This window comes from Rhinolophus hipposideros (assembly GCF_964194185.1).
Source record: "Rhinolophus hipposideros genome assembly, chromosome: 10".
Lineage (NCBI taxonomy): Eukaryota > Metazoa > Chordata > Mammalia > Chiroptera > Rhinolophidae > Rhinolophus > Rhinolophus hipposideros.
The window spans coordinates 1,875,425-1,898,486 of record NC_138056.1 but is presented as its reverse complement, the minus strand read 5'-3'; the positions used below and the strand labels follow the sequence as shown (position 1 = coordinate 1,898,486).

The 23,062-nt window shown below is 53.9% G+C and overlaps 1 protein-coding gene across 5 annotated transcripts in view; it reads right to left on the bottom strand.

Moving 5' to 3' along the window:
• KCNQ1 (potassium voltage-gated channel subfamily Q member 1) overlaps positions 1-23,062 on the bottom strand; it is a 305,793-nt gene that overhangs the window by 45,741 nt on the left and 236,990 nt on the right. For 2 of the 5 annotated variants that reach the window (XM_081062871.1, XM_081062872.1), the window contains exons 14-15: positions 22,610-22,656; positions 21,719-21,780 (exon numbers count right to left, since the gene is read on the bottom strand). In XM_081062871.1, the coding sequence (XP_080918997.1) occupies positions 21,719-21,780; positions 22,610-22,656 (109 nt within the window). Of the gene's footprint in view, positions 1-13,526; positions 15,522-16,672; positions 16,715-21,718; positions 21,781-22,609; positions 22,657-23,062 lie in introns of those variants that run through there. The other 3 variants (XM_081062874.1, XM_081062870.1, XM_081062873.1) reach the window with 3 other exon arrangements.

Here is a 23,062-nt window from a genome sequence, read left to right as displayed (position 1 = left end):
TAATGGACCCAGACCAGTCCCAAATTAGGCAAACGCACTCAAACAAACCACCGGCCCCCGGCCCGCGGAGGCGAGAGTTCAAACAATGCGACCAATTTATAAACAATTTTCTCTGTGACGATTAAGTTACATTTTCCCCAATAGCTGCTTAATTTTCTTGTCAAAAATACACAGTTTTCACATTTGTCTCACTGTAAGGGTAATTAATTTCCAGACCATAAGTAAGAACTTAATTTGATACCTGCAAGGATTATAAACTATTTCAAGCTGTTGTTTACATGAAATCAGGAAAGATTCGTTCTGTTTGCAATTATGTTAATGAGGAAATGGAGTGGGTACTTTTTTTAGGGAACTTGGCATCATTTTGCCGTTTCCAATGAATTAGTCTAAACGGGTCTGCTGCTGTGGCAAACCCCTTCATGGCTATTTTTAGGGTGACCCTGCAGGCGAGGGGGCCCTGTGGAGCAGCTGAGTCCCCAGAGGAAGGCTTCTGTGGGAACGGCCTGGGTGACCGGGCTGGTGAGCTCGCAGGTTGTTGGCAGTGAGGCAGGCCAGCAGGTAGGACTGAGGAAGCTTCTCCAAGACCCCTTCTGATGATGAGAGGAAAGATGGACATGGGCAGGGTGTGGACTCTGCAGCCCCCTGGGTGTCCCCGAGGAGGAGCCCCCTTTTCTTGTTCATACTGTACAGTTTCAGAGGCCTCACAGGTTGGGGTTCAGCACGGGCAAAGGCTCGGGGGTGTGAAAAGGTACCGTGTGCCCCAGCACTGGGGTGGGAGCAGAGGAAGCACGAGGCAGGCGGCTGAGAAACGGGTGCTGGGCCACGCTGTGACAGCCACGTGTGCTGTACGTACCATGCAGAGAAGCAAGGAGCCTTAAAGACATACAAGGGGTGGTCACATGGCCAGAGGGACAGGACCCTAGGGCCCCAGAGTAAGGGCCATAGGCGGCCAGCAGCAGGTGGCCGGGGAGGAGCTCTGCCTGTGCAGGCAGCGGAGGCAGGGCTGGCACAGCCATGGGTACTACTGCGGGGCTGTTGGTGGCCCAGAAGGCAGAGGGCCTGCAGAGCCTGGATCTGGCTCTCGAAGGAGCTGGCGTCAGACACCACTGGACCAAGGTGGTCCCAGTGGTGGCTAGGCCTCCTGCCTGCCAGCCCTCCTGTGCACAGGTGCTGCCCACGTGCCCACCCACAGGGAGCCGCGGAGACCTGCTGAGGTGTGCAGGCACATGAGGGCCAATCCCCAGCCGGCTGTGGCCAGCAGGCTGCCCAGCCGGCCCCCATGCCAGGCCCGCACCGGCCTCTTTCTTTCAGGGCCTCCCCCGCGCCTGTCCCAAACAGCTGGCTACGGGGCTGTGGGCAGAGCCCTCGTAAATCCCGGGATGCTGGCGACAGCCCAGGTGAGGCAGAGACAAGGCCCCATTGTGGCCCTGTGGGGACGGTTTGCCACCACTCGCCACCAGTTGTACGTTGTAAACTGTCTCCCCAGGGATCCAGTTTCGTCTCACAGGCCCTTGGGCGGTCAGGCCCCGGACAGGCACCGGCTCGCTCCATACAGAAACCATTTACGCTGGGGATAAAGGCCGCTTGTGTTGTTCCCAAAAGGCAAGCACTTCCCTGTCCCATCACCCTGTCACTGGGCATATCTGTCGGGCTTGTGTGGGGACGAGGACAGGCTCCAGGGTCCCGGAAAGGCCTTGAGGCCTGCCCGCTGCCCAGGGCCTGAGTGGGCGGATGATTGGGGGGGCAGCCTGGGGTGGGGGACGTGGTCCTGAGGGGCTGAGTGCGGGGGTGGGGGGGGGAGGGTGGCACAGCGGCACATCCCCAGTCAGGGGATGGTTCCTTCACAATGTGAGGCTTGGTGATGGTAAACATGCCAGCAGGAAAGCGGAAACAAGGGGTGCTTCTCAGGCTCCATGCAGCTGGTGGGAAAGGCAGGCCTCATCCATCTCAGGAGGTGAGGCCAGATAAAGATGGAAAGGTACATGGAAGACCAGATGGGGATGGCAGAGGGCAGCTCCTGCCACTTTCCCATCGCAGTGCAAAGTGACCGTCAGGTCTCTACCCCGAGTCGCTGACCAGCCCTCCCTGGCGCCTGGGAGCGGAGAGGACAGACATGCCGCTTTGGCCTTGGGCGTTAATCTCAAATTGACCCCTATCAGGGCTGCGGCCACCGCAGGCAGCATCACCGGGCAGGGGACACGGGGGTTGTGCTGGCTTCTAGCAGGAGACAGATGGTTTCAGGTGGTGCTTGAACTGTCACTTTGTACTTTAGCATTAAAGTGCGAGCTTTCACATGCATAGAAAAGAGTGCATGAGCCCCAACATGGCCGTCTCTGGGTGGCGGTTCTGAGCGGGAGGCTATCATGACACAGGCACCCACGTTTACAGAGCTGGGCGGGCACCAAGAGAGGTTCTGTAAAATGTAGTATTATGGATGTGAAGGGACCCCCGTGACCTGGGTCAGGAGACGCTCCCCTCCTGTGGGGCTCTCACCTGGTGCTGACCTTCCAGCTCCTCATTTGTAAGGTGGGGACAGTGGCCACACCTAACTCTTCCTTCTACCCCCCAAGGCACCTGCCTATGGAGGTTCCTCACTGGCCAGGAAAAGCCGGGCTCCTTCCAGGTTTATGGAACTGAAAACTAGGTGGGTTTTCTTTGCAAAAGGGCAGGGAAGATGTCCTGGGCTCTGGGGCTTGGGGGCCAGGTGTCGCCATGGCAACCAAAAGCCTGAAGCCAGCAGATCAGGGGCAGGACTCTGACTTCTGGAGACTGGTCAAACGCCACATGGGCGTACAGTGGGTGGGTTGGACCAAGGGTCTGCTCCAGTCAGGGAGGGAGCCAGGCTGGATCAGGCAGTGGATTGGCAGTGCCCACCTGTGTCCAGGGCTACTGGCCCTCCAACTCCTGCTCTGTCACTGGTTATCAGAGTTGAAGGCTCAGATTGGTTTGGTTGCAGAGCTCCAATTGTAGGGGACAGAGGAAAACAGAGTGTGACAGACAGAGGAGCCAGCTCATCTGGTCCTGAGGCCATGTCAGTGGCCTCCGCAAAAAGTAGCCTGGTCCCACTAACTGCAGGCCTGGGAGTGGCAGGGCCTGTGAACCCCACTCCATCTCTGGCCCTTGGAGAGAGAGGCCCCTGTTCCAGGTGCTTCTGCTTCATCTCGAAGCACTAGAAGCAGGGAGGAGACACAGGGACACTGAGGCAGAGTGGGAAGGTGACGTGGCCAAACTGCCTCATCTGGTCCACTGACACATCTGAGCAGATCTGGGAGCAAGAGGGGACTCAGGCAACATGAGCCCTTGGGCGCCCCAAAGGGCTCACGGTGCTCGAATCCTCAAACAAACCGCTTCCCGGGTCCCACCTAGGAAACTTCCTGCACCGCCTCCCCGCAGGTGAGCTACGCCCTCCCAGGCCTCCTCCTGCACACCCGCCCCATCCTCACGGAGGCCCTTTTGCCTTTAAAGGACAGGAATCCATGGGCTTTCCCAACTTTCCACCCACCAGGAGAGCAGGACTCCAGAGGCTTAGGCTCCCTCCCTTGTCCAGCAGATAGAGGCCTATAGCTGCCCCTGTGTACCACACCTTTGTCACCTGTCCCTGGGAATGGTCAGTCCAATGGCCCCTGCACTGGGGACGTCGGTGACGTCACGCCATTCACTCTAGTTGGTAAACACCCCTACTTCCCTTTCTTGTGTTAAGGTCCTGCATCCTGGAGACTCCAACTGCCTGGCCACGCTCAGGGCTGGGGAAGTGCTGGCCCAAATCAGAGCGAAGTCATCCTGTCCCCTGCCCAGCCCACAGCCATGTCCTCTCCTCCCTGGCCCCATCCCTCTCCCTCTCCTTCCTTCTTTCTTTTCTACCTGATCTCTTAGTGCTGGGATTCTACTGCCCACCAGACATGTCCAAAACAGAATCTGTGATTGGCCCTGACTTGTCCCGCCCCTGACATCCCTCTAGGCAAAGCACCCCCACCCAGATATTCATATCAGAAACCAGGTCCCCTCTTGACACCCTGTCCTCTTGGTCTGCCTGTCCAGTCCAGTGGACGGTGGGCTATGGCCCCACAGGTCTCGACCCTGGTCCACGGTGCCCATAGCATGCCCTAATCCCACTGCAGCCCCTCTCTGCTCTCGGGGCTCCCACCCTCACCTACAGGAGCCAGAGCCATCCCTCACTGCACCCCCTGCGCCCCTGCCCCGCCCTAGGCTCTTAGGGCAGTTTCTAAATTCCCTCACTCAGCTGGCAGGACCTGGCTCGAGTCTCACTCCCTGGGCTCCACCGGCCTGCTATCACAGTCTCAGACGGCTGTGCCCTCCGGGCCCCAGGGCTTTTGCACAGGCTGCTCACACTGGGTACTCTCCCACCCCACATCACTCCAGCTGGCTCCAGGCCCCTGACCCCCTGCCTGCCTGGGAAACAGGTGATTACAAGTCATTCTGCACGTCCCCTCCTCTGACTGCTGGACTGAGTATTGCAAGGGGCAGGGACCGGTCTGTCCTGTCCCCAGTGCCAACACCTGCGTGTCGCTGGTGCCCATGGATGTGGACGAATGCGTGTCCCGCTGGAGAATGACTCCTTCCCCGGCTTCTTCACCCTCTGCTCCTGCTGTCCAGGCCAGAAGGGCTTCATTTTGTAGGACATCCATGGTTCTAGGGAAGGCGCAGAGTCGAGAAGACACCCTCATGGGACCCAGTGAGTGCAGTCTCCCCCTGGTCACTGGATGTGGTCCCTCTATCAAAGGTAATGTCATAAAAGTCTTAAAACCAAGCCCTGGTGTGTTTGCTGGTACACTCAGAAAGGCCCCGCGTGGGCGCCTGTAAGACTGCTTCCCTTTTGCAGCTGTGGGGCCTCTGACATCAGACATGCTCTGCCCAGGTCTCACTGACTACCCTGTCTCAGGCGTAGCTCTGGCCCTGGGGCCCGAGAATGGCCAGGTGACATGGGTCTCCTGGGTGTCGGCACCACCCTGAAGTGCTTCTGCCCAGGGCTGTCCACAGGCCCCACTGAGGAGTGGATGGGTGGCCCTGCTGGAGAGAGAGTCCCTGTGCGGGTGGCAGGCCAACCGGCCATCTCACTGCCCACACAGATAGCTCTTTATGTGTGAGACCTGACCTGTGGCTCCTGGCTGGCAGGGAACAGAGTGGGGGCTGTGCAGTTGACCAGCCTGCACCCCAGGATGGAGGTGGCAGTGGGTAGGGAGCAGGGTAAGGGCTGTGAGGGGGGTGTGCACTGGCCCTGTAGGTCACCCTGCAGCCACACTTGTCCCTCTCAGTCTACTGTCCATATGCCAGTCATGCAGCTAAAAATGAGTCGATCGTGGACCTTCTCAGCCCTGAGGGCCCCCCCCCCGCCTCCAGGTGGAGTCTCCAGTCCGTCCTGTGGCTCCCAGGGCCCGGTGGTCTGTCCACCTCTTTACCTATCTGCTCCCACCCCCAGGCGCCTCCTTAACCTGTAGCTCTGGCCACACCACTGAACTGCTCTTGCTCAAACAAGCCAGTAACAGTCCTACCCCAGGGCCTTTGCACGTGCTGTGCCCTTTGCCCACAACACAGTCCCCCCAGATATCCACATGCCTTGCTCCCTTGCCCCCCGACCTCTTTCCTGCAGACCGGCAGACCCTCCCGTCTCCTTTCCAAAGTCCCAGATCCTGTCTGAACACAGAGAGTTCCTTGCCCCTCATTCTGCCCTGGGGACTTTTAGCCTTCCCGAGAGGAAGACCCATGACAGAGCCTGTGTACTGGGCATTTTCTGGGTGCCGGGCCCATAGGCATGCCCCATACACTGCCTGCCTGGTCCGCTCACTGGATCCCATTTCACAGAGGAAGACCTGGAGGTCAGAGGGGCCCCCAGTTTGAGAAAGGCCCCTGTTGAACAGGCCTTGCTCATCGGTCCCCCTCTTCCTGCAGCCTCTTCCAAACTTGGGGAGGGGTTCCAGGCCGCATCCTCCAGGCCACAGGAGTGAGGGAGGGGATGGAGGGCCTCTGGAGCAGTGGAGCAGGGGTCCTGGAGTGGAGGCATGAATGGAAGCGCTGGTGGCGATGAGGGCGGAGCAGCGGATGAGGAACGGGGTGGGGAGGGAGTGCACTGCCAACCCAAACAGCCCGGCGCGCCTCAGCCCCGGGTTTAATCCACAAAAATTTCCATCTGCCTCTGGAGCACTTGGAACCTGGGCAACGAAAGGCTGTCCGCTCGGCAGAATAAACACCAGCTCCGTGCGCGGCTCGAGGGTTTGCATCCAGTTCTCGGCGGCAGCGGCAGCCATTTTGTGGACACTGGTGTCCAAGGGACGTGAAGGCCCCAGGCCTGTGGATTCCGGGGCCCCGGTAGGAGAAGGACGCCCGCAATTTGCTGGATGTGGCTTTGTGGCTGCGGACCTGCTGGGCTGGCATCCACCTGCCACCCAGCCCTGGGCAGGAGAGGGCTGCACTCGGACCCCATCTTTCGGGGACATGGTGGCTGCCACCCAGTTCCCAGCCCTGCAGATACCTGGCCCAGCTCTGCAGACCGTGAAGGGGAGGTAGCCCCCAATGTCCCTGCTGCCTCCTTCAGGGCTTGCCGTGGCCAGAGTCCCACGGCCAGAGCATGGGTGAGCTGCCCCTTTCTGGCTGGTCCCCGCCCTTGGCGGGCGGGGACATCCCTGCCTCTGGGCTGGGACATCTATTTTTGGTGGTGACCAAGCCACTGCTTAATATGCAGGACCGGCCGGGGGCAGGCTGTGCCCTGACCCACAGGGTGACAAGTTTAAAAAAGGGCCCATTTTGATCAAAATACATGTTTTTCTGAGGTTGGCCAAGGCGGCCGAGGAGGGTTTGCCGCAAAGACTGAGGCCGCCCCGCAGACGCTGGTCCAGCCCAGCTCCCCGCAATTACACATCCCCAAGGAGCTCGCGTAGGACCCACGGCCACCGTGTGCACCCGCATCTGGGCACACACGGCCATCTGTGCCCACCCTGCCTCGCTCAGCAGTCAACCCACAGAAGTTGACACGGACTTGAGCTAAATTTTTAAAAATGTAAGTTTCCTTTCTGGCCAATACTTGAAGCCTATAAATAGAGTCATTCAGGAGAGGCCTCGTTTGGGGGGGGACCGTCCCCCAGACAGACTGCCAGAGAAATACCCAGGAAAGAGGAAGGGCAGTGCAGAAAGAAAGAAAGTTCTCGAGGGGCTGCTGAGGACGTGAAAAGCAGGAGACCATGGTGCAGCTGGGGAAACTGAGGCTTGGACTTAGGAGGGTTGGCCAAGGCCACAGTGGGGTCAGGGCAGAGGTTGATCACCCACATTCCTTCCGGGGAGGCCGAGCGTCATGGCCTGTGCCAATGGCGGGGGGGAAGCTGTGGCTGCTGGCCAGGACGTGGTGCACTGGGGGCTGGGGGACAGTAAGGGTGAGCCACGAGGCCAGCTTTTCTGCCTCCTGCCTCCACTTCAGGAGACTACCAGATGACAGGCCAGCTGGGCAGTGCCCTGAGCGTCAGCCCTGATGCCAGCTCCAGGTTTCAGCTCCGGTACAGACTTAGCTCTGACTTCCTTCCCACAGTGGTGGCCAACTGGCCGCAAAATCCCCCAGATACCACCCGGGCCTGAGCGTTTCCCCCTGCCCCCCACGATGGATGGAAGGGTCCAGAATTCCTGCAGATCCCTCAGAGGCCACCTGACCAATGCCCTCCTCTCAGTGATGGAGAAACCGGGTCCCTGAAATGGGAGGGGACGTGATTTCACAAACTCTTGCAGAACTTAGGTGCACAGATGGGACATGACTGCGGGTGGGCCACCCTGACACCCCAGCTGTGATGGGCTGCCTACTCTTCTGACCTCAGTGAGGGGTCTCCCTACAGATGTGGCTCAGCCCCTTAGCCAGAGAATCCTGCTCCGGCCCTGTCATCTGGACCATGGGGACGAGGAAGGAGAGAGAAAGGCTCCGATGGCACTGCTGACCCTGTGGCTGACCACGGCTGCCCCATCACCCCTGTTTGTCCAGTTTGTGCAATCACAGCTACCGCTGACCACTGGGTGCCAGCCCAAGCTGGGGGCTAGATGGCCAGACATGGGTCTCCTCCCAGCGTCTCTCCCTGGGTGCTCCCTCACCCTGGCGGGGCTTAACCCACAGAACCAAGTCTAGCCATGGGTCTCCTGGGTGCTGTGTTAGTCTAGGGCTCCCGTGGGGTTAGAGGGCTGAGCTCTGGCCCTGCTGTCATCATCCCCCTTGATGGGTGGCCACTACATGGAGTCCTGGAAAGGGTTGTTCTGGTAAATGGTCTGTGGGCAAGAACAGGTTGGCAGCAAAGGCCACCTCGTGCTCAGATGGGCAGGCCCACGTCATGGGGTGTGTCTGCTGCCACTGGAAGCATATGGGTGGACAGACAGATGTCCTATAGCATGGACACTCCAAAGGTTCCTGCTCTTCCCCTCGGGTTGCTGGAAAACGGCTGTCCTGCTGGGACTACATTCCCCAGACTCCTCTGGGTGGGGTCATGTGACTCATTCTCTCCAATGGGAGGAACAAAGGGATATGTGTGTCACTTCCAGGCTGGAGTAGTTAAGAGCTGGGGCTGGTCTTCAGGCCTGGGAGAGGGCCCCGCCCCGATAGACTGCGCCCCCATCCTGGCACAGAGAGGGCCTGAGGGGAAGGAGGCTCAGACCAATGATGAAGAGATGGTAGGTGCTGAGTGAGCCCAGAGCCCTGAGGAAGGGGTCATGGGACAGAGGGACAGGACTGAGGACCAGAGCAGGGGGACTGGGGGGAGACGGCAGCCACCTTGTCTCTGACACCTCTCCACCTGCGAGCTGCAAACGTGCACACCGGCTGTTACCAGGCCTGGCGACCTCAGACAGACTAAGACGGAGCATCTCAGAACCACACACAGCTGCCGACTGCCCAGACGATCCCAACGCCCCAGAGCCGGGCTGTGTCTCACTGCCCGCCCCCTCGCTGCCTTGTCGGCACGGTTTCACCAAACTGGGGGCGCGGGTTGGGCATCTCAGGTTTCTCACTTAGCAGCTCATCACAGGTGTCCCGCGGAACAGTGGACAGCCATCAGGCTCATTGGCATCACGCGCTAGGGCTGCACCATGTCCCGTACCTGGGCGGTGTCTCTGTTGAGTCAACTCTCTCACTATAGTCAGGTGGCTCCTGGTTCTGGCTGTTACACACTAGAGTGGATGAATATGTCCTCATATGTCAATCCCCAGCCTGGTGCATTCCTGCCTGAAAGTGGAGATGCTGGATCAAAGGGTACATGTATTTTTAATGCCAATAGACAGACGTTGCTAGACTCCTTTCCAGAAGCTCTGTGACCGCATTAATTCACATCCTCACTGGCAAAATTTAATACCGGTTTTCCCACATCCACGCCAGCATGGACTATTATCATTTTCTTAAATTTTGACATCAGTGTGCATTTCCCTGGCCACTGGGGAGAATGGGCATCCTCCCACAGAGGGCTAATGGCCAAAGCTGGGCCTCCTGTTGAACGACACCTCCTGAGCCGAGCTCCTGGCAGGGTCTTTGGGGGCTGCCCTGGCCGTACAACGATGGGCACAACTTCCCAGCGGCCGCAAGCAGCCCAGGCCTGACGGTTTGACCTCAGGCTCCCTCCAGAAGCACAGCAGCTCCATCCCAGGAGGCCATCGAGTCTCCTCGGTGCTAGCTGGGCGCAGGGACTCCCTGGCAGGCCCGCCTACCTCTGCCCGGGAATGGGGGTGGTGGTGTTCAGCGTCAACTGACGCTTTCATTATAGGTTTATCTTTGAAACCCTAGACAAAACAGGGCTTGTGTGGTTTGACTGAAGAGCCAGCACCTCAGGACCTCACCATCTACTGAGTCGGCTCCTCAGGAAAGAAAAAATACACGAACCTTAAAATAACCAGTTCCCAGAATAGCAACTAATGACGGCTTCTGAAGGGAGCCCTTTGATCAGTCAGAGCCCCACGCCTTTGCCTATTTACGGCGGTGTCACTCAAGAGAAGCTCACCAGCAAAGAGAGAAGTGTTGGGGGCGCAGGGGGGGTGCAGAAGAAAGTAGGGGGGCTGGGCAGAGGGGCAGGGTGGAGGGGGAGCAGGGCTGGCGGTGCCTGTTTGAGGTCGCCCGACTTTCTGATGCAACCAGCCTGAGCTGGTGGTGAGGTGCTTGATGGAGTCCAAGGTGGCCTGGTGCTCCGGGCAGTGGCAATGCAGCCTCATGCGGCCAGCGCTGCTCCTGATAGCCTCCTGGGAGCCGAGGCCAGTGGCAGACCGATGTGGGTGTAGGAACAGAATCCCAGGTGGATGGGCCTTAGGGACCTCAGGGACACCTGGGCCATGGGCTCAGGGGGCTCAAGGGAGGGAATTCAGGGGAGATTCTAGGGAATGGGAGCCCAGGAGGGGTCTGCAAGGATGAGTTTCTGTTGGGGGTAGGAAGAGGAGGGAGGGGGTGCTGAGGGTGTAAGATGCTGCTTTCCCCACCAGCTGCCCCTTGTCTGCCCTGTACCAGGTACTCATTCATCCTGTCGTTGTTTGCCGAGCACCTCCCTGGGCCTGGCCTGGGTCAGATGCCAGGGGGCCACAATCGGTCCTGCCTGAGAGGACATGACAGCCTAGAGCTGCCCTGTCCATCAGCCTAATCACCAGCCCCGTCTCCCCACAGAGCACTTGAAATGTGGCTCGAGAGACCGAGGAACTGAATTGTAATCTGATTTCATTTTAACAAATTCAAATTTAAATACAGATCTCCAATTGAGTTGGAAAACTTGTTGTTTGGAGTGACTTAGGTATGAGAATCTCCTTTTTCTAACTGTAAATTTTTTGATATCTAAATGCAGACCAGTTTGTCCCTATGAAAACAGCATCTTGAGCTGTTTTCAGCTCAACAGCATCAGATTTGAGATGTGCCATGTGTGTAAAACACCAACTTTTGAAGAAAATCAATAAAAAAATTGATTAAAAATATTATCATTCGAATATGTAATCTATTGGGTTAAATAAAATATATTATTACAATGAATTTAACCTGTTTTTATTCTTTTTAAATGTGGCTATTAGAAATTTTTCAGTTATATCTGTGGCTCCAATTTTATTACTACGGGCCATCATTGGCCTAGGTCAGAGGTAAGAAAACTTTGCTGAAAGGGCCAGACAGTAAATACCATGCGAGTTGTAAATCACATACAATCTCTGTGGCACATTCTTCTATTTTTTTGTTTCGTTTTGTTTTTAATGTGAAAACAGATAAGTTTGGTTCATGGGCCACAGTTTGCTGGTCCCTGGTCTAGAGGCTCCTAGCGGAAGCAGGCCAGTTGGTCTCAGTATAAGTTAGTAGGGGATTCCTTCCTCCCCGAGCGGTAGAGGGCCTGGAAAAGAGTGACCTTCTCAGTCCAGCCTGCTGAGGGCTAGTGGCCCAACCCAGATCCCCTAAAATCCCAGCACAAGACCCACTTATGACAAAGACCCAAGGGACCAGCATGAACAAGACATGACTACTGCCCAGTAGCTGCAAGTTTCATGGGGAGACAGAACACAGAAGGATCAGGAACCAGCACAGATATCGGGGACATGGCAGCCATGAGACCCAGGCTGCCCAGAAAAATCCCATCTTCAAAATCCTGATTCTGTCCCCTGCAAGTGGACAAGAGCTTGTTTGATCACGTGTTGGAGAGGGAGACTCACTGGTACTGATGAACTAACCAGGAAACAAAGGAGGTTAGATGCTGAACACACAGTGAAAGTGGAACCCACAGAAGAAACAGGTGCCCTGAAGGCATGTGACAAACTGAGTAAACTTGGGCTTTGGTTTTCCTAGTCTCACAGGTGATGGATGGCCAGGTATCCAAGCCCAGGCCTGCCCCACGTAGGAAGTCTCACAGTGGAGCCCTACGTAAAGCTGGGACTACGTTTCCAAAGTGCTCTACATTCAGTGTGAGGGTCAATGAGTAACAACCCACTTCTTAAGAAGACTGTGAAGAAAATCACCTTGTCACCAGGAGAAGTAGAACAATATTTGCCCTGAGAATTCACATCCACAAGCTTATCCATCTTGGCTGAGAAGTCCAAATGCACACCACTTGGGTGGTCGGGAAACTTTGAGCCTAGAGTTTAAAGTCCGGGCTGGGAGTACTCCGAGGTGTCCAGCAAAGGGAGAAATAAACATGGATCTTCCCTGAGGACCTCAGCTTCACACTAGGCCTCAAAAATTCCCACAGATAAATTTTAACATGTGTGAACTTATGGTTTAAAAGAAGAAAATCCTCAAAGGGAAGGAAACACTATGAATGACAGCAGGAAAGAAAAAAAACAAAAAACAGCAAAGCAGACTCACAGAGACTGTAGATACCAGAATTAACAGAAACTGAATATGAAATAGCCATATTCAATCATGTCAAGAAAAAAAAAATTAAGTTTAAATATACAAGTGAAGAGAAAGATACTGTAAAATTATTGATCAAGTATGAATAAGGACCAAACAAAATTTCCATAAATAGAAAAAACAATAATTGAACTCTGAAATTCATCGAACAGATTTAACAGCAGATTAGATAGATGCAGATGAAGAAATATTAGTGAACTGGAAGATGGATCAGATGACATTATCAAGGACACAGTACAGAGAAACAAAGTGATTTTAAAAAAGAGAGCGATTAAGAGTCATGGAGGGGAGTGAGATGGTCCACCACATGTTGAATGAAAATTCCAGAAGGAGATAATGAACAGAAGCAACATCTGAAGAGGTAATGGCTGAGGGAAATTCAGAACTGATAGAAGACACCAAACCACAGATTAAGGAAACTCACTGAATTCCAAGCAGACGGAACAAAAGAAACTCTCCATTCATGCCTCATAGTAAAAATGCAGAATGCTACAGTCAAAGGAAAGACGTTGAGAGCAGCCTGAGAGAAGAGATACATCGCCTTACAGGGACCAACAACTCACCTTCATGTTTGCTCTAGATAGAAACAGTGGAAGCCATAGAAGAGTTGGATAGCATTTTCAATGTGCTAAGAGAAGAATCATTGTGGTGACTTAGGACCTACAGTTTTATACTCAGTGGAAATATTTTTAAAGAACAACAGTAAGAAAGTCATTTTAAAACAAATAAAATCTGAGAGATTTTGATTTTCATTGAAGGAAATTCTAACGAATATTTCAGCCAGAAAAAAGTGAGTCCAGATAAATTATGAGTGACAAAAGAGGCAAATTTAAACATATATCGATTGTATAAAACACGACTAATGATGAATTATTGGGTTAAAAGATAAATACAATGAAACTAAAATAATATAACAACAAAGCATATAAGTCAGCAGGAGCGTAATTGAAGCTAAAGCATTCCAGGGTCCTCATTTTATTACAGATGTGGGTAGAGATAGCAATTAACTCTGCTATATATCCATTTAAAATGTTCTAGGTTAACCTTTACAAGGATGGAAATAGGATGGCTTCAAAACCAGTAGAAGGAGAAATGGAATGAGAAATAATCATTCATCCAACAAGGGACAAGAAAGAGGAGCAAACTAAACGTTAAAAAGTTTAGTACCAATGGAAAGACAAAATACACTGCTAGAATCAATTCAAATTTATTAGAAATTACATTAAGTGCAAACGTATTAAATGACTTTTAAAAAAATCCAACCATATAGTTTTGACAAAAGTCACCTAAAGTGTATATCTAGGACTAAAACGAATTTAAAAATCGGACACCAAAATCAGAAAAAAACACACAAACAACCCACAACAAAAAACTGCAGATCAATCTCCTTTATGAATAGAGATATAAACATTAACAAAATATTAGCAAACCAAATCCAGCAACATATAAGAGAGATTAAACACCAAGTGGGAAATGCAAGGTTGGTTTAACACTCCAAAACCAATTAATGTATTACACCATATTCACAGAATAAGGGATGAAAACCATGTGACATTGCTAAAGATGGAGCATGGGCATTTGAGAAAACCCACCATCCATTCCTGACAGAGCTCGGTCATACTAGAAATAGAAGAAAGCATCCTCAACCTGTTAAACAACATTTAGCAGAAAACCCACAGCTGACATCACACCTAATGGGTGAATGACAGAATGCTTTTCCATGTGACAGTTTCCCTAGCCACTTCTACTCAACATTTTACTGTAAGTTCAAGCCAGCGTAATTAGGCAAAAACAGAAATTAAAGGAATCCAGGTTGGAAGGAAAAAGTAAAACTGTCTTTATATACAGGACCTGATTCTCTATGTAAAAAATCCTAAAGAAATCAATAACAACAAGAAAACTTACTAAAATTAATAACAGCAAAGTCACAGTTTACAAGCTTGATATAAAAAAGTAATTTTATTTCTCTATATTAGTAATGAACAATTCAAAAACAAAATTAAGAAAACAATTCCATTAACGATAGCATCAAAAATAATAAAATATGTAGGACTAAGTTAACAACAGATGTGTAAGATTTGTACACTAAAAACTATACAACATCTCTGGAGGAAATTAAAGCAGAACAAATGAATGGAAGGATATACCATGTTCATGAATCAGTATTGGTAAGATTGTCAGTTTTCCGCGAATGGACCTACAGAGTCGACACACTTCTACCAAAATCCCAGAAGTCTTTTTACATTTTTTTGGTAGAAATTGCGAAGCTGATTCTAAAACTCATACAAAAATTCATAGGACTTAGAACTAGAAAGAAGAATAAAATTGGAAGACTTATACTTCCTGATCTCAAAACTTATGAGAAAGTGACAATAATTAAGACAGTGTAATGTGGTTTTAAGGAGAGGCATATTGATCAGCAGAACAAAATTGAGAGTCCAGAAATAAAACCATATAGGTATGTTCAATTGATTGACAAAAGTGCCCTGATGAATCAATGGGGGGGGGGGGGAATGGCCCTTTCCACAAATGGTTCTGAGGCAATTGGATATCTATAAGTAAAAACCAAAACAAAACAAAACCAAAAAAAACTTAACTTAGACTTTACCTCACAGCACACCCCTCAAGGTAAGTCATTAGACCTAAATGTAAGAGTTAAAGCGGTAAGACTTCTAGAAGAAAAAATAGGAGAAACTGTTTATGACCTTGGCCTAGTCAAAGAGCTCTTTGAGACATTAAAAGCATGAGCCATACAAGAAAAGTTAAATTGGACTTCATTAAAATTTAAAACTTTTGTGTTTTAAAAGACACGATTAAGTAAATGAAAAGACAGCCACAGAATGGGAGGAAATATTTGCAAGTCATATATCTGATAAAGGACTTGTATCTAGACCTATAAACAACTCTTACAACTGAATAACAGAACAAACTACTTAATTAGAAAATCAGCAAGAGAGTTGAATAAACATTTCACGAATGAAGACTATGAATGGCTAATAAGCACATGAAAAGTTGCCCAACATCATTAGTGATTAGGGAAATGCAAATCGAACCCACAATGAGGTACCATTACACACTCATGAGAATGGCTAAGCTAAAAAAGACCAATGGTACCCTGTGTTTGTGAGGAGATGGAGAAAGTGGGACCTTCTTACGTGACTGATGGGAAATCGAGATTGTCCAGACCCTGTGGAAAACAGTTTAGATGTTTTTTAGCAAGTTAAACAGAAACTTACCACATGACCCATCATTTCCATGCATAGGCACCTCACCAAGAGAAAGGAAAACTTATGTCCATACAAACACTTGTAGATAAAAGTTCACAGCAGCAGTGCTGACAATAGCCCCTGATTGGAAACAATCCAAATGTCCATCAACTGGCAAATGGGTACATGAAATGTGGCCCAGCCACACAACAGAGGACTATTCAGCATTACAAAGGGGAGAGGGGCGGGGCCATCACAGATGACCCTCAAATCACTACCCCGTGTGAAAAAAGCCAAACACGGACACCACACATTGTTTGATTCCACGTATAGGAAACACCCAGAAAGGGCAAGTTTCTAGCCTTACGGAAGTTTAAGGGTGCAGAGACAGAACGCAGATGCGTGATTGACTGTGGTTGGGGGTGGGAGCTGGCCGTGTCTACAAAATGGAATTGAGGGGACTTGCGGGGCTGTTGAAAATATTCTAAAAGTTAGTTTTCATGATAGTTGCATTTCAAACTACAAATTTACTAAAATTTGTTGTACATTTCTGCTGGGTGAATTTTATGGCATAAATTAAATAAATTTTATGGCGTAAATTATACCCCAATAAAGCTTTAAAAAAAGGTGTACAAACAAAATTAAGTTGTACAGCAATGATAATAGACTGGAAGGGAAAAAACACTACCTGAGATAAAGAGGAAGTTATGTAATTATAACACATTGAACCCAGCGGTGAATACATAATAATTTCAATACATGTGCACCTAATCATAGGATCTAAAAATATGTAAAGCAAAAATGGACAGAAACGTAAGGAAAACTAGACAAATTTCCATGGTAGTTGGAATTGTAAGATATTTCTCAGTAATGATCGATCCTGTAGCAAAACATATTCCAGTCAGGGTACAGGTTTCAACAAAACAACTAACAAGCTTGTGCTAATGGACATAAACATAACACGGGCACCACCGGACAACTTCAGAATACACTGTATTCAAGTACAGATGGTACATTTACAAAAACTGACCACACACTGTGCCCTACAACATAGTTCAGACTGTTTCAAAGGACTGATAGCACACAGGTCGCTTTCCCCGACCATAGAGCAATAACATTACAAAGCGCTCACCGTTATAGTAACCCTGACGAAAGTCGTGCTGATAAACAGCTCCTGGGGAAAACACAAGAAGTCAGAATGGAGATTAGGAAAATACACAAGTGAAGGAACATTGAAAGCAAATGTCATGTATCAAAACTGGGGGGACGCAATTCGAGTGGGATTTAGAGGAAACAGGCATGGCTTTGAGTGAATACCTGAGCAATCTAGAAAGTCTGGAGAGAAATAATTATCCGCCCTGAGAAGTTAGACCAAGCAACATATTACGTCCAAGTATAAAATAGAAGGAAGAAAACAAAGGGGAGGGATGACAAAACGCAACTACCACAGAGAAAATCACCAGGGGCAGAAGTTTGTTGAAAATATGAATAAAACCGGCAATAAAGAAAGGGCCCAACTACTGAGAATACAGACATGAAATGATAAATGCGAAGAAGTCCAAACACTGCGATGAAATGTACAAATTCCTAGAACACACACCTTATCCAAACTGACGTGAGAAGAGCGAGAAGGGCCGAACGGGCTCATAACCACTCTAGTCACCAAGTCAGAATTAGAAATCTTCCCACAAAGAAAGCGCCAGGCCTAGATGCCTTCACCTCTACATTTCACCCAAAGTTCAAGGGAAGAAATTCTTAATCCTACACAAAATATGCTAGAACATAGAAAAAGAGGACCCTTCTCAAGTAATCCTGCCAGGCTCACATACGTTTGGTGCCCAAACCTGCCGAGGATGGCACAAGAAACATTATGTCACGAAGGCCTCACACGTAAATAGTGACACAGACAATATTCCAAGGACAATGTTAGCAAGCGGATCTCAGTAACATACAATGTGAAGGGTGGCGGGTGGGAAGGGGGAGAGGCTGGAGACCACAGAGATGTCTGGGAAAATCATCTAAGCACCAGATAATAAAGGTGGGAGCTCAGCAGGGAGGGAGTGGGGCTGGGCTGGAAGGAGGATCTGGAGGCTGTGGGGGGGGCATTGTTAGGATGACAATGGCTTGGGATCCTGCTTGTAGGCCTGGGTGGGTAGAGGCATCCCTCTGGGACAGGGGACAGAGCAGGAGGAGCGATGTTTGGGGCAGATGCCAAATGCAGGGTCACTGGGCCTTCCTGGTCCCAGAGGAGGGGTCCGGGGCAGCTGGGGTGGTGGGGGTCCCAAGCTGGAGGGCATTCCTGGCCAGGAGATGGTGGAAAAGAGTGTTAGGTGGTGGGGGGCCCCTTCCCACCCACACCCTCTGAACTGGGGCCTGGAAACCCAGGACTTCCCTATATCCGCCTCTGAGCCATGAACATTTCCGGCAAGAACAGAGAAGAAAGAAATTCTCCCCGCCCACTGTGCTCCTCGTATCAGCAAAAGCAGTGTGAGCTGAGCTTGCAAAATAAACAGGGCTCAACGTAAACACTGTAGCAGGTCCTGGGGACCAGCTAAGAATGCACGCTGGGGGAGAAAGGTTAAAGCAGCCTTCTTCTCCATCTGGTCCCAAGAGAACCCAGGGGAAGGGGGGAGGCGGGACGCGGGACGCCTGCCTCCTCAGCCAGCAGCCCTGACCGGGGTGGGCCAGACAAACCCAGGCTGGGGGCTGGGCAGGGGCCAGCGCTCTCAGGACTCTTGTCCCAGGGCCTGGACAGGCACCCTCCAGCCGTTGGGATCTGTGCTGCCCCCCTGACCACCAGAGCCCCAGGGCCTTCCTGCTCCCCCCACCCAGCCCACAACTCGGCTCTCAGCGTTCATACACGGCCTCTTTTCGAACAGACCCCTTATGTTTAGGACACACTTTCTGGCTTCTTCTGTCTCTCCATCTCATCTCCTCCACCCCAATCTGTGGCCTAAGCAGAGACCAGCTCTTCATCTAAATAGCCATGTGACCTTAGGCAACTCCTCACCCTTTCTGAGCCTCGGTTTCCCCACCTGTAAAAGAGGGTTTATTTGGGCAAATGAGAGTCCTTTCCAGAACAAAGAAGATACGGAGGAAGAGTATACCGCCACTCTGGTGATTTTTAAACAGACGCAAAGTGGTTCGCAGCCCTTCCCTTCTCGGCAAAACAGTGGGGTGGGGGTGCCCCCACGGGAGGGCCATGGGCTGCAGGGGAGTTCTGTTTCTGCTCTCCACACCCCCGGAGTGCAGTGGGCTGAACAGACAGGCCTGGCTGGGACAGGGGTGCAAGGTGCCCCAGGAACAGGGCTGGTTGGGGCTCTGAGGTGGAGCAGAGGCTCCACTCCAGGGCAAGAGTTGCGGCAAGGGCTCCAGCCCAGAGGAAGAGCGTGGGGCCCCTCTCTGCCATGTGGCCCCCAGACATAAGGAGAAGGGGGAGAAGGGGCCCCTGAACAAGCAAGCTGGCTGTGCCTGGTAATTCCCCACAAGCGGACATCCAGGCTCCTGACACTGAGAATGATGTGTTCCCAAGAGTGGGGGCCAGGGGCTGTGTACCCCAAAGGCCCCTCTCCCTCTCCTCTCTGAGCCCCTCCTCCGGCAGCTGAGCGAGCCAGCCCTGGATGGGACCCTGGTCACAGCTGAGGCCTAAACTGGGGGCTGGAGCCTTGGCTCCCACCGCCAGCGCCAGGCTCCCTTCCGGCCCTAGGCTAGTTGGGCGGGGCTGGGGAAGGCACAGGGGCTCTGGCTGGGGTTGGCGGCCGGCTGGCACTGCCACTGCTGCTGGTCTGCTGGGCCCCTGAGGGCCGGCGGCTGCTGGATTTCCTGCCCCAACTTCCCGCAGTCAGCAGGATTGCGAGGGGGTTGTTTATGGTCCCGATGGCTGCAGCGATAAGTGCGATAACATGGGGCCCAGGACGTGCCACTGTGCCCTCTGGGCCTGGCGAGGCCCTTTCCCAGGGTCGGTCCCCAAGGGGGGCATCGGTCAGCGCAGACTGAGCTGGCTGCCGCCTACCGCAGCCTCCGCCTGGGCCCAGCCCCTCTCCATGGGTGCCTGGACACACAGGGGCTGAGGTTCAGTGTGGACGTGGCCCTGCTCACGACCCCAGAGACCCTGGCAAACGACTCCTCCTCTTGTGTGCAGTACAGGGGGATGAAGATGGCACAGACCAGTCTCCCTAAGCGTCAGGCCTGTGAATGTCCCGCATCCCCCAGCCCTGAGGTTGTTCTTCTCCTGGGCGCAAAGCTGACAGGCTGAGGTGGGGCTGTTTCCAAACCGAGCCCCAGGGATCAGGGACTCCTTTGTTGTTCTGGTCTGAAGAAACGTGTGCAGTAATTGGGATGCAAATCCAGCGCCGGCCCCACCTCAGCCCACCACCCTGACCTTGGCCAAGGGAGGGCTGTGTCCTGGTCCTCAGACCTCTGCAGGCTGCAGGGTGGCCGCTACTCCAGAGGACTGTCTCCTGCCTGTTGTCACCCCAGAGGACACCAAGCTCCAGTATGGGTTTACAGGGGTGGCCTGTCCTGAGAAGCAGTGGGTCGAGCCATACCAAAGGCTGGGACAGCAGAGCAGTGGGCAGAGCGAGGACCTGGGCAGGAGGTGGGGGAGGGGGCAACACATGGGGGGATGGGACAGCAAGGCCACTCCCAGGGTTGCTGGGGAGCCCAGGTTTCCTGCCAGCGGTGGGGGCCGGTCAGCAAAAGCTGGTGTGGCCAGGGCTATTCCAGGGCAGGGTGAGGAGTTCTCGTGAGAGGGGGGTGCGCGGGTCCGGTCTCAGGCCCTACCTCTGTCTCCTGCACAGGGGCCTGGCCTACTGCAGCTCACAGGGTGTGCCAGCCCCACACAAACCCTGAAAGCCAGGGGTATGTCTCATTCACCCGAGTGCTAGAGCCCCCGGCTGACCCCTCCCAGTCTCAGTTCCCATCCTGCCAGACAGTGACATGTCCCACGGGGCTGTCTGCCTGGGAAAAGGTGGGGCCCGGCCCTGCTCAGGCCTGTGCCGACTGAGGGGGGCCAGGCCCCACGGCGGGGCCCGGGAGTGGGTATCCCACTGCCCCAGCAGGCCAGGTCCAAAGTCGCAGCCCCAGTGGGCACCAGGACTACGCCATCCCCCTCAGTTGGGTCCCATGTACTGGTCTCGTGGCCTCATGACCAGCCCAGGCCCAGGACAGAGTGTGCAGGTGGGGAGGGGGCCAAGCTGTGTGGCAGCCCTGGGGGCCCAGGGTGGGTGGGGCTGTGCCCCTGCCCCAACAGCCAGCTGCAGCGGATGGACGTGGGCCAGAGCCAGGTGTTGCCGGGGAAACGGAGCAGCAGCACTCCCTGCCCAACTGAAATTCCTCTATTTTTAGCCTCCCAGCTACTTTCAGATAAAGTCCATGTAGACCTACGAGCTGTTGGGCAAGATAACTGCCTGCTCCAAACCACAGAGACTTCAAAGGGCGGCCCTCCCACTCCCCAGACCTCCCTGGGCTCCCAGGACGTCCTGGGAAGAGTCTCCCACCCTGAGATGAAGGGACAGAGCCCAGAGCCCAGCGGGGTGTGGGGGTTTCCCGGTGGCGGCACAGAGGGGGCACAGGCCCGCGTCCCACCTGGACACGCAGCAGGGCCTTGGAGGTCACCCCACACCAGCCAGCGTAGTCAGAACCCTACAGGGGAGGGTCCCGGAGCCCACAGCCCCCCCTCCCTGCCTGACGCACCCCTGCACCGCCAGCAATGCCTTTGATGTCCCCCGAGAGTACGCGAGCCAACGCACAGGGCTGGAGGCCTAGGAAGCCACAGGCGGCTGTGGACGCACTGCCCACTTTGCCTGAGCTGGGGGTCTCTCGGCTACTCCAGGGAGGGGCCTGCCGACACTGGGTGCCACTTGCCAGTAAGGACGCCACTTGTGAGAGGTCACGCAACCAGCCCAGCTTGGACTTGGACTCTCCTCCCATGGGGACCCACGCCCAGCGGATGGAGTGGACGCAAGCCCTAATCATGGAGACCTGGCACGACGTGCCCACATTGAGTGCAGAAGGGAGGGAGGAAGGAGACCCCAGACCCCTAGTGCTTGTCCAGGCGCTGCTCGCCCTCAGGCAGTGTTGGGACAGAGCCGGGAGAGTGAAACGCTGCCGCGGGCGGCACTGTACTGGCCCCAAGGACACTGCCCACCAGAGCTGGCGTGGGGGCCCTGGCGCCTACCTTGTCTTCCAGCCGGTTCAGGCGGGCGCCGATGGTGTTGCTGCCTCGGTCCTTGCTCTTCTCTGCGGAGCAAAGTGCCGGGATCAGGGCTGTGTACAAGGACGGTGGGGTGGGGCGGGGAAGGAGACCCAGGGGCTGAAGTCGCTGAGGGTCCAGAGGCCTGAACTTAGGAGCTTCTAAAAGCACTCCTGCAGGAAGAACTTCAGCGGCCGGAGGGGCCGGTGGGGTGGCTGGGGTGCCGGCCATGGAACGGTCCCTACTCCACCCTTTCCAGCTCTGTGACCCGAGAGCCCAGCAGTGGGGGCTGCGAGGCACCCCACTGCCGCTGTGCAGATCCACTGTATTCCACCCCCGGGGGCAGTACTGGCTTGGCTCAGGCCCTGGGAATGCCCGCTGCCCCCGCTGCCCCTGCCATCCTGGCTCCAGTGTAAGCGGCGGCTCCCGCTTGACCTTAGGCAAGAGCAACCTGAGGAGCCTGCGGGGCCCTGTCCTGATGTGACCACAGCCCGGTCTAGGGGACACGAGGAGTCAGAGGTGGAGAACAGCACCCACCTGGCCGCTTGAGTTCTGGGCTGGCCACTCGCCCTCCCCCCACCCCCAACCCCGACTCCCCAGGCTCCTCCTTCTCAGGATCCCATCTATGGCCTGGAAAAGCCATCAGAAGGGACCCACATGTTCTCGCATTAACTGAACATCCCTTGGGAAAGCGCATTTGAAGCCACTTTGCTTGGGGTGGGGTCCCCTGCCCCTCTCTGGCTTTCCTTGCCTGTCATGAACTTCGGAGGCCCCACAGCCCGTGCTGATGGTGGGGAGAGGTGAGCGCGGGTGGAGGGGTGGGCAAGGGCCCAAGAGGGGCTGCTGTGCCCAGAGCGCCTGGCTGCGGAAACCCACCTGAGACAGAGATGAAGAGGGAGGGCTTCCCGATGGACTGGTCCAGCCTGGGAGGGAGGGAGATGGAGACCAGTTCACGCTCGGCCTGGGCGCCACGTGGACACCCAGCCTGGCGGTGAGAGGATGGCCCACATGCCCAGCGAGACAATAGGACGCCCCACCTCTGGGAGCCACCACCACTGCCACCCAACAAACCTGCCAGGCGCCTCCCAGATCCGAGGTCCATGCTCCTGAGGGGGCTGGGAGGGGGCTCAGTGGTAGGGTAGCCCCCTTGGACTTCCCGCCAGGGCCGACAGGACCCCGGGATGCCAAAATCTTGTGGCTGCTTCGGAAACGCCCTAGGCTGAGCACCTCGGACAAACTCAGAGAGGTAGCCCTGCAAGTGGACCTTTCCAGGGTGAGGCCAGGTCCTGAGCTGGGTGGGCTCAGTGACCCGTGGAGCTAGGTTCCCAG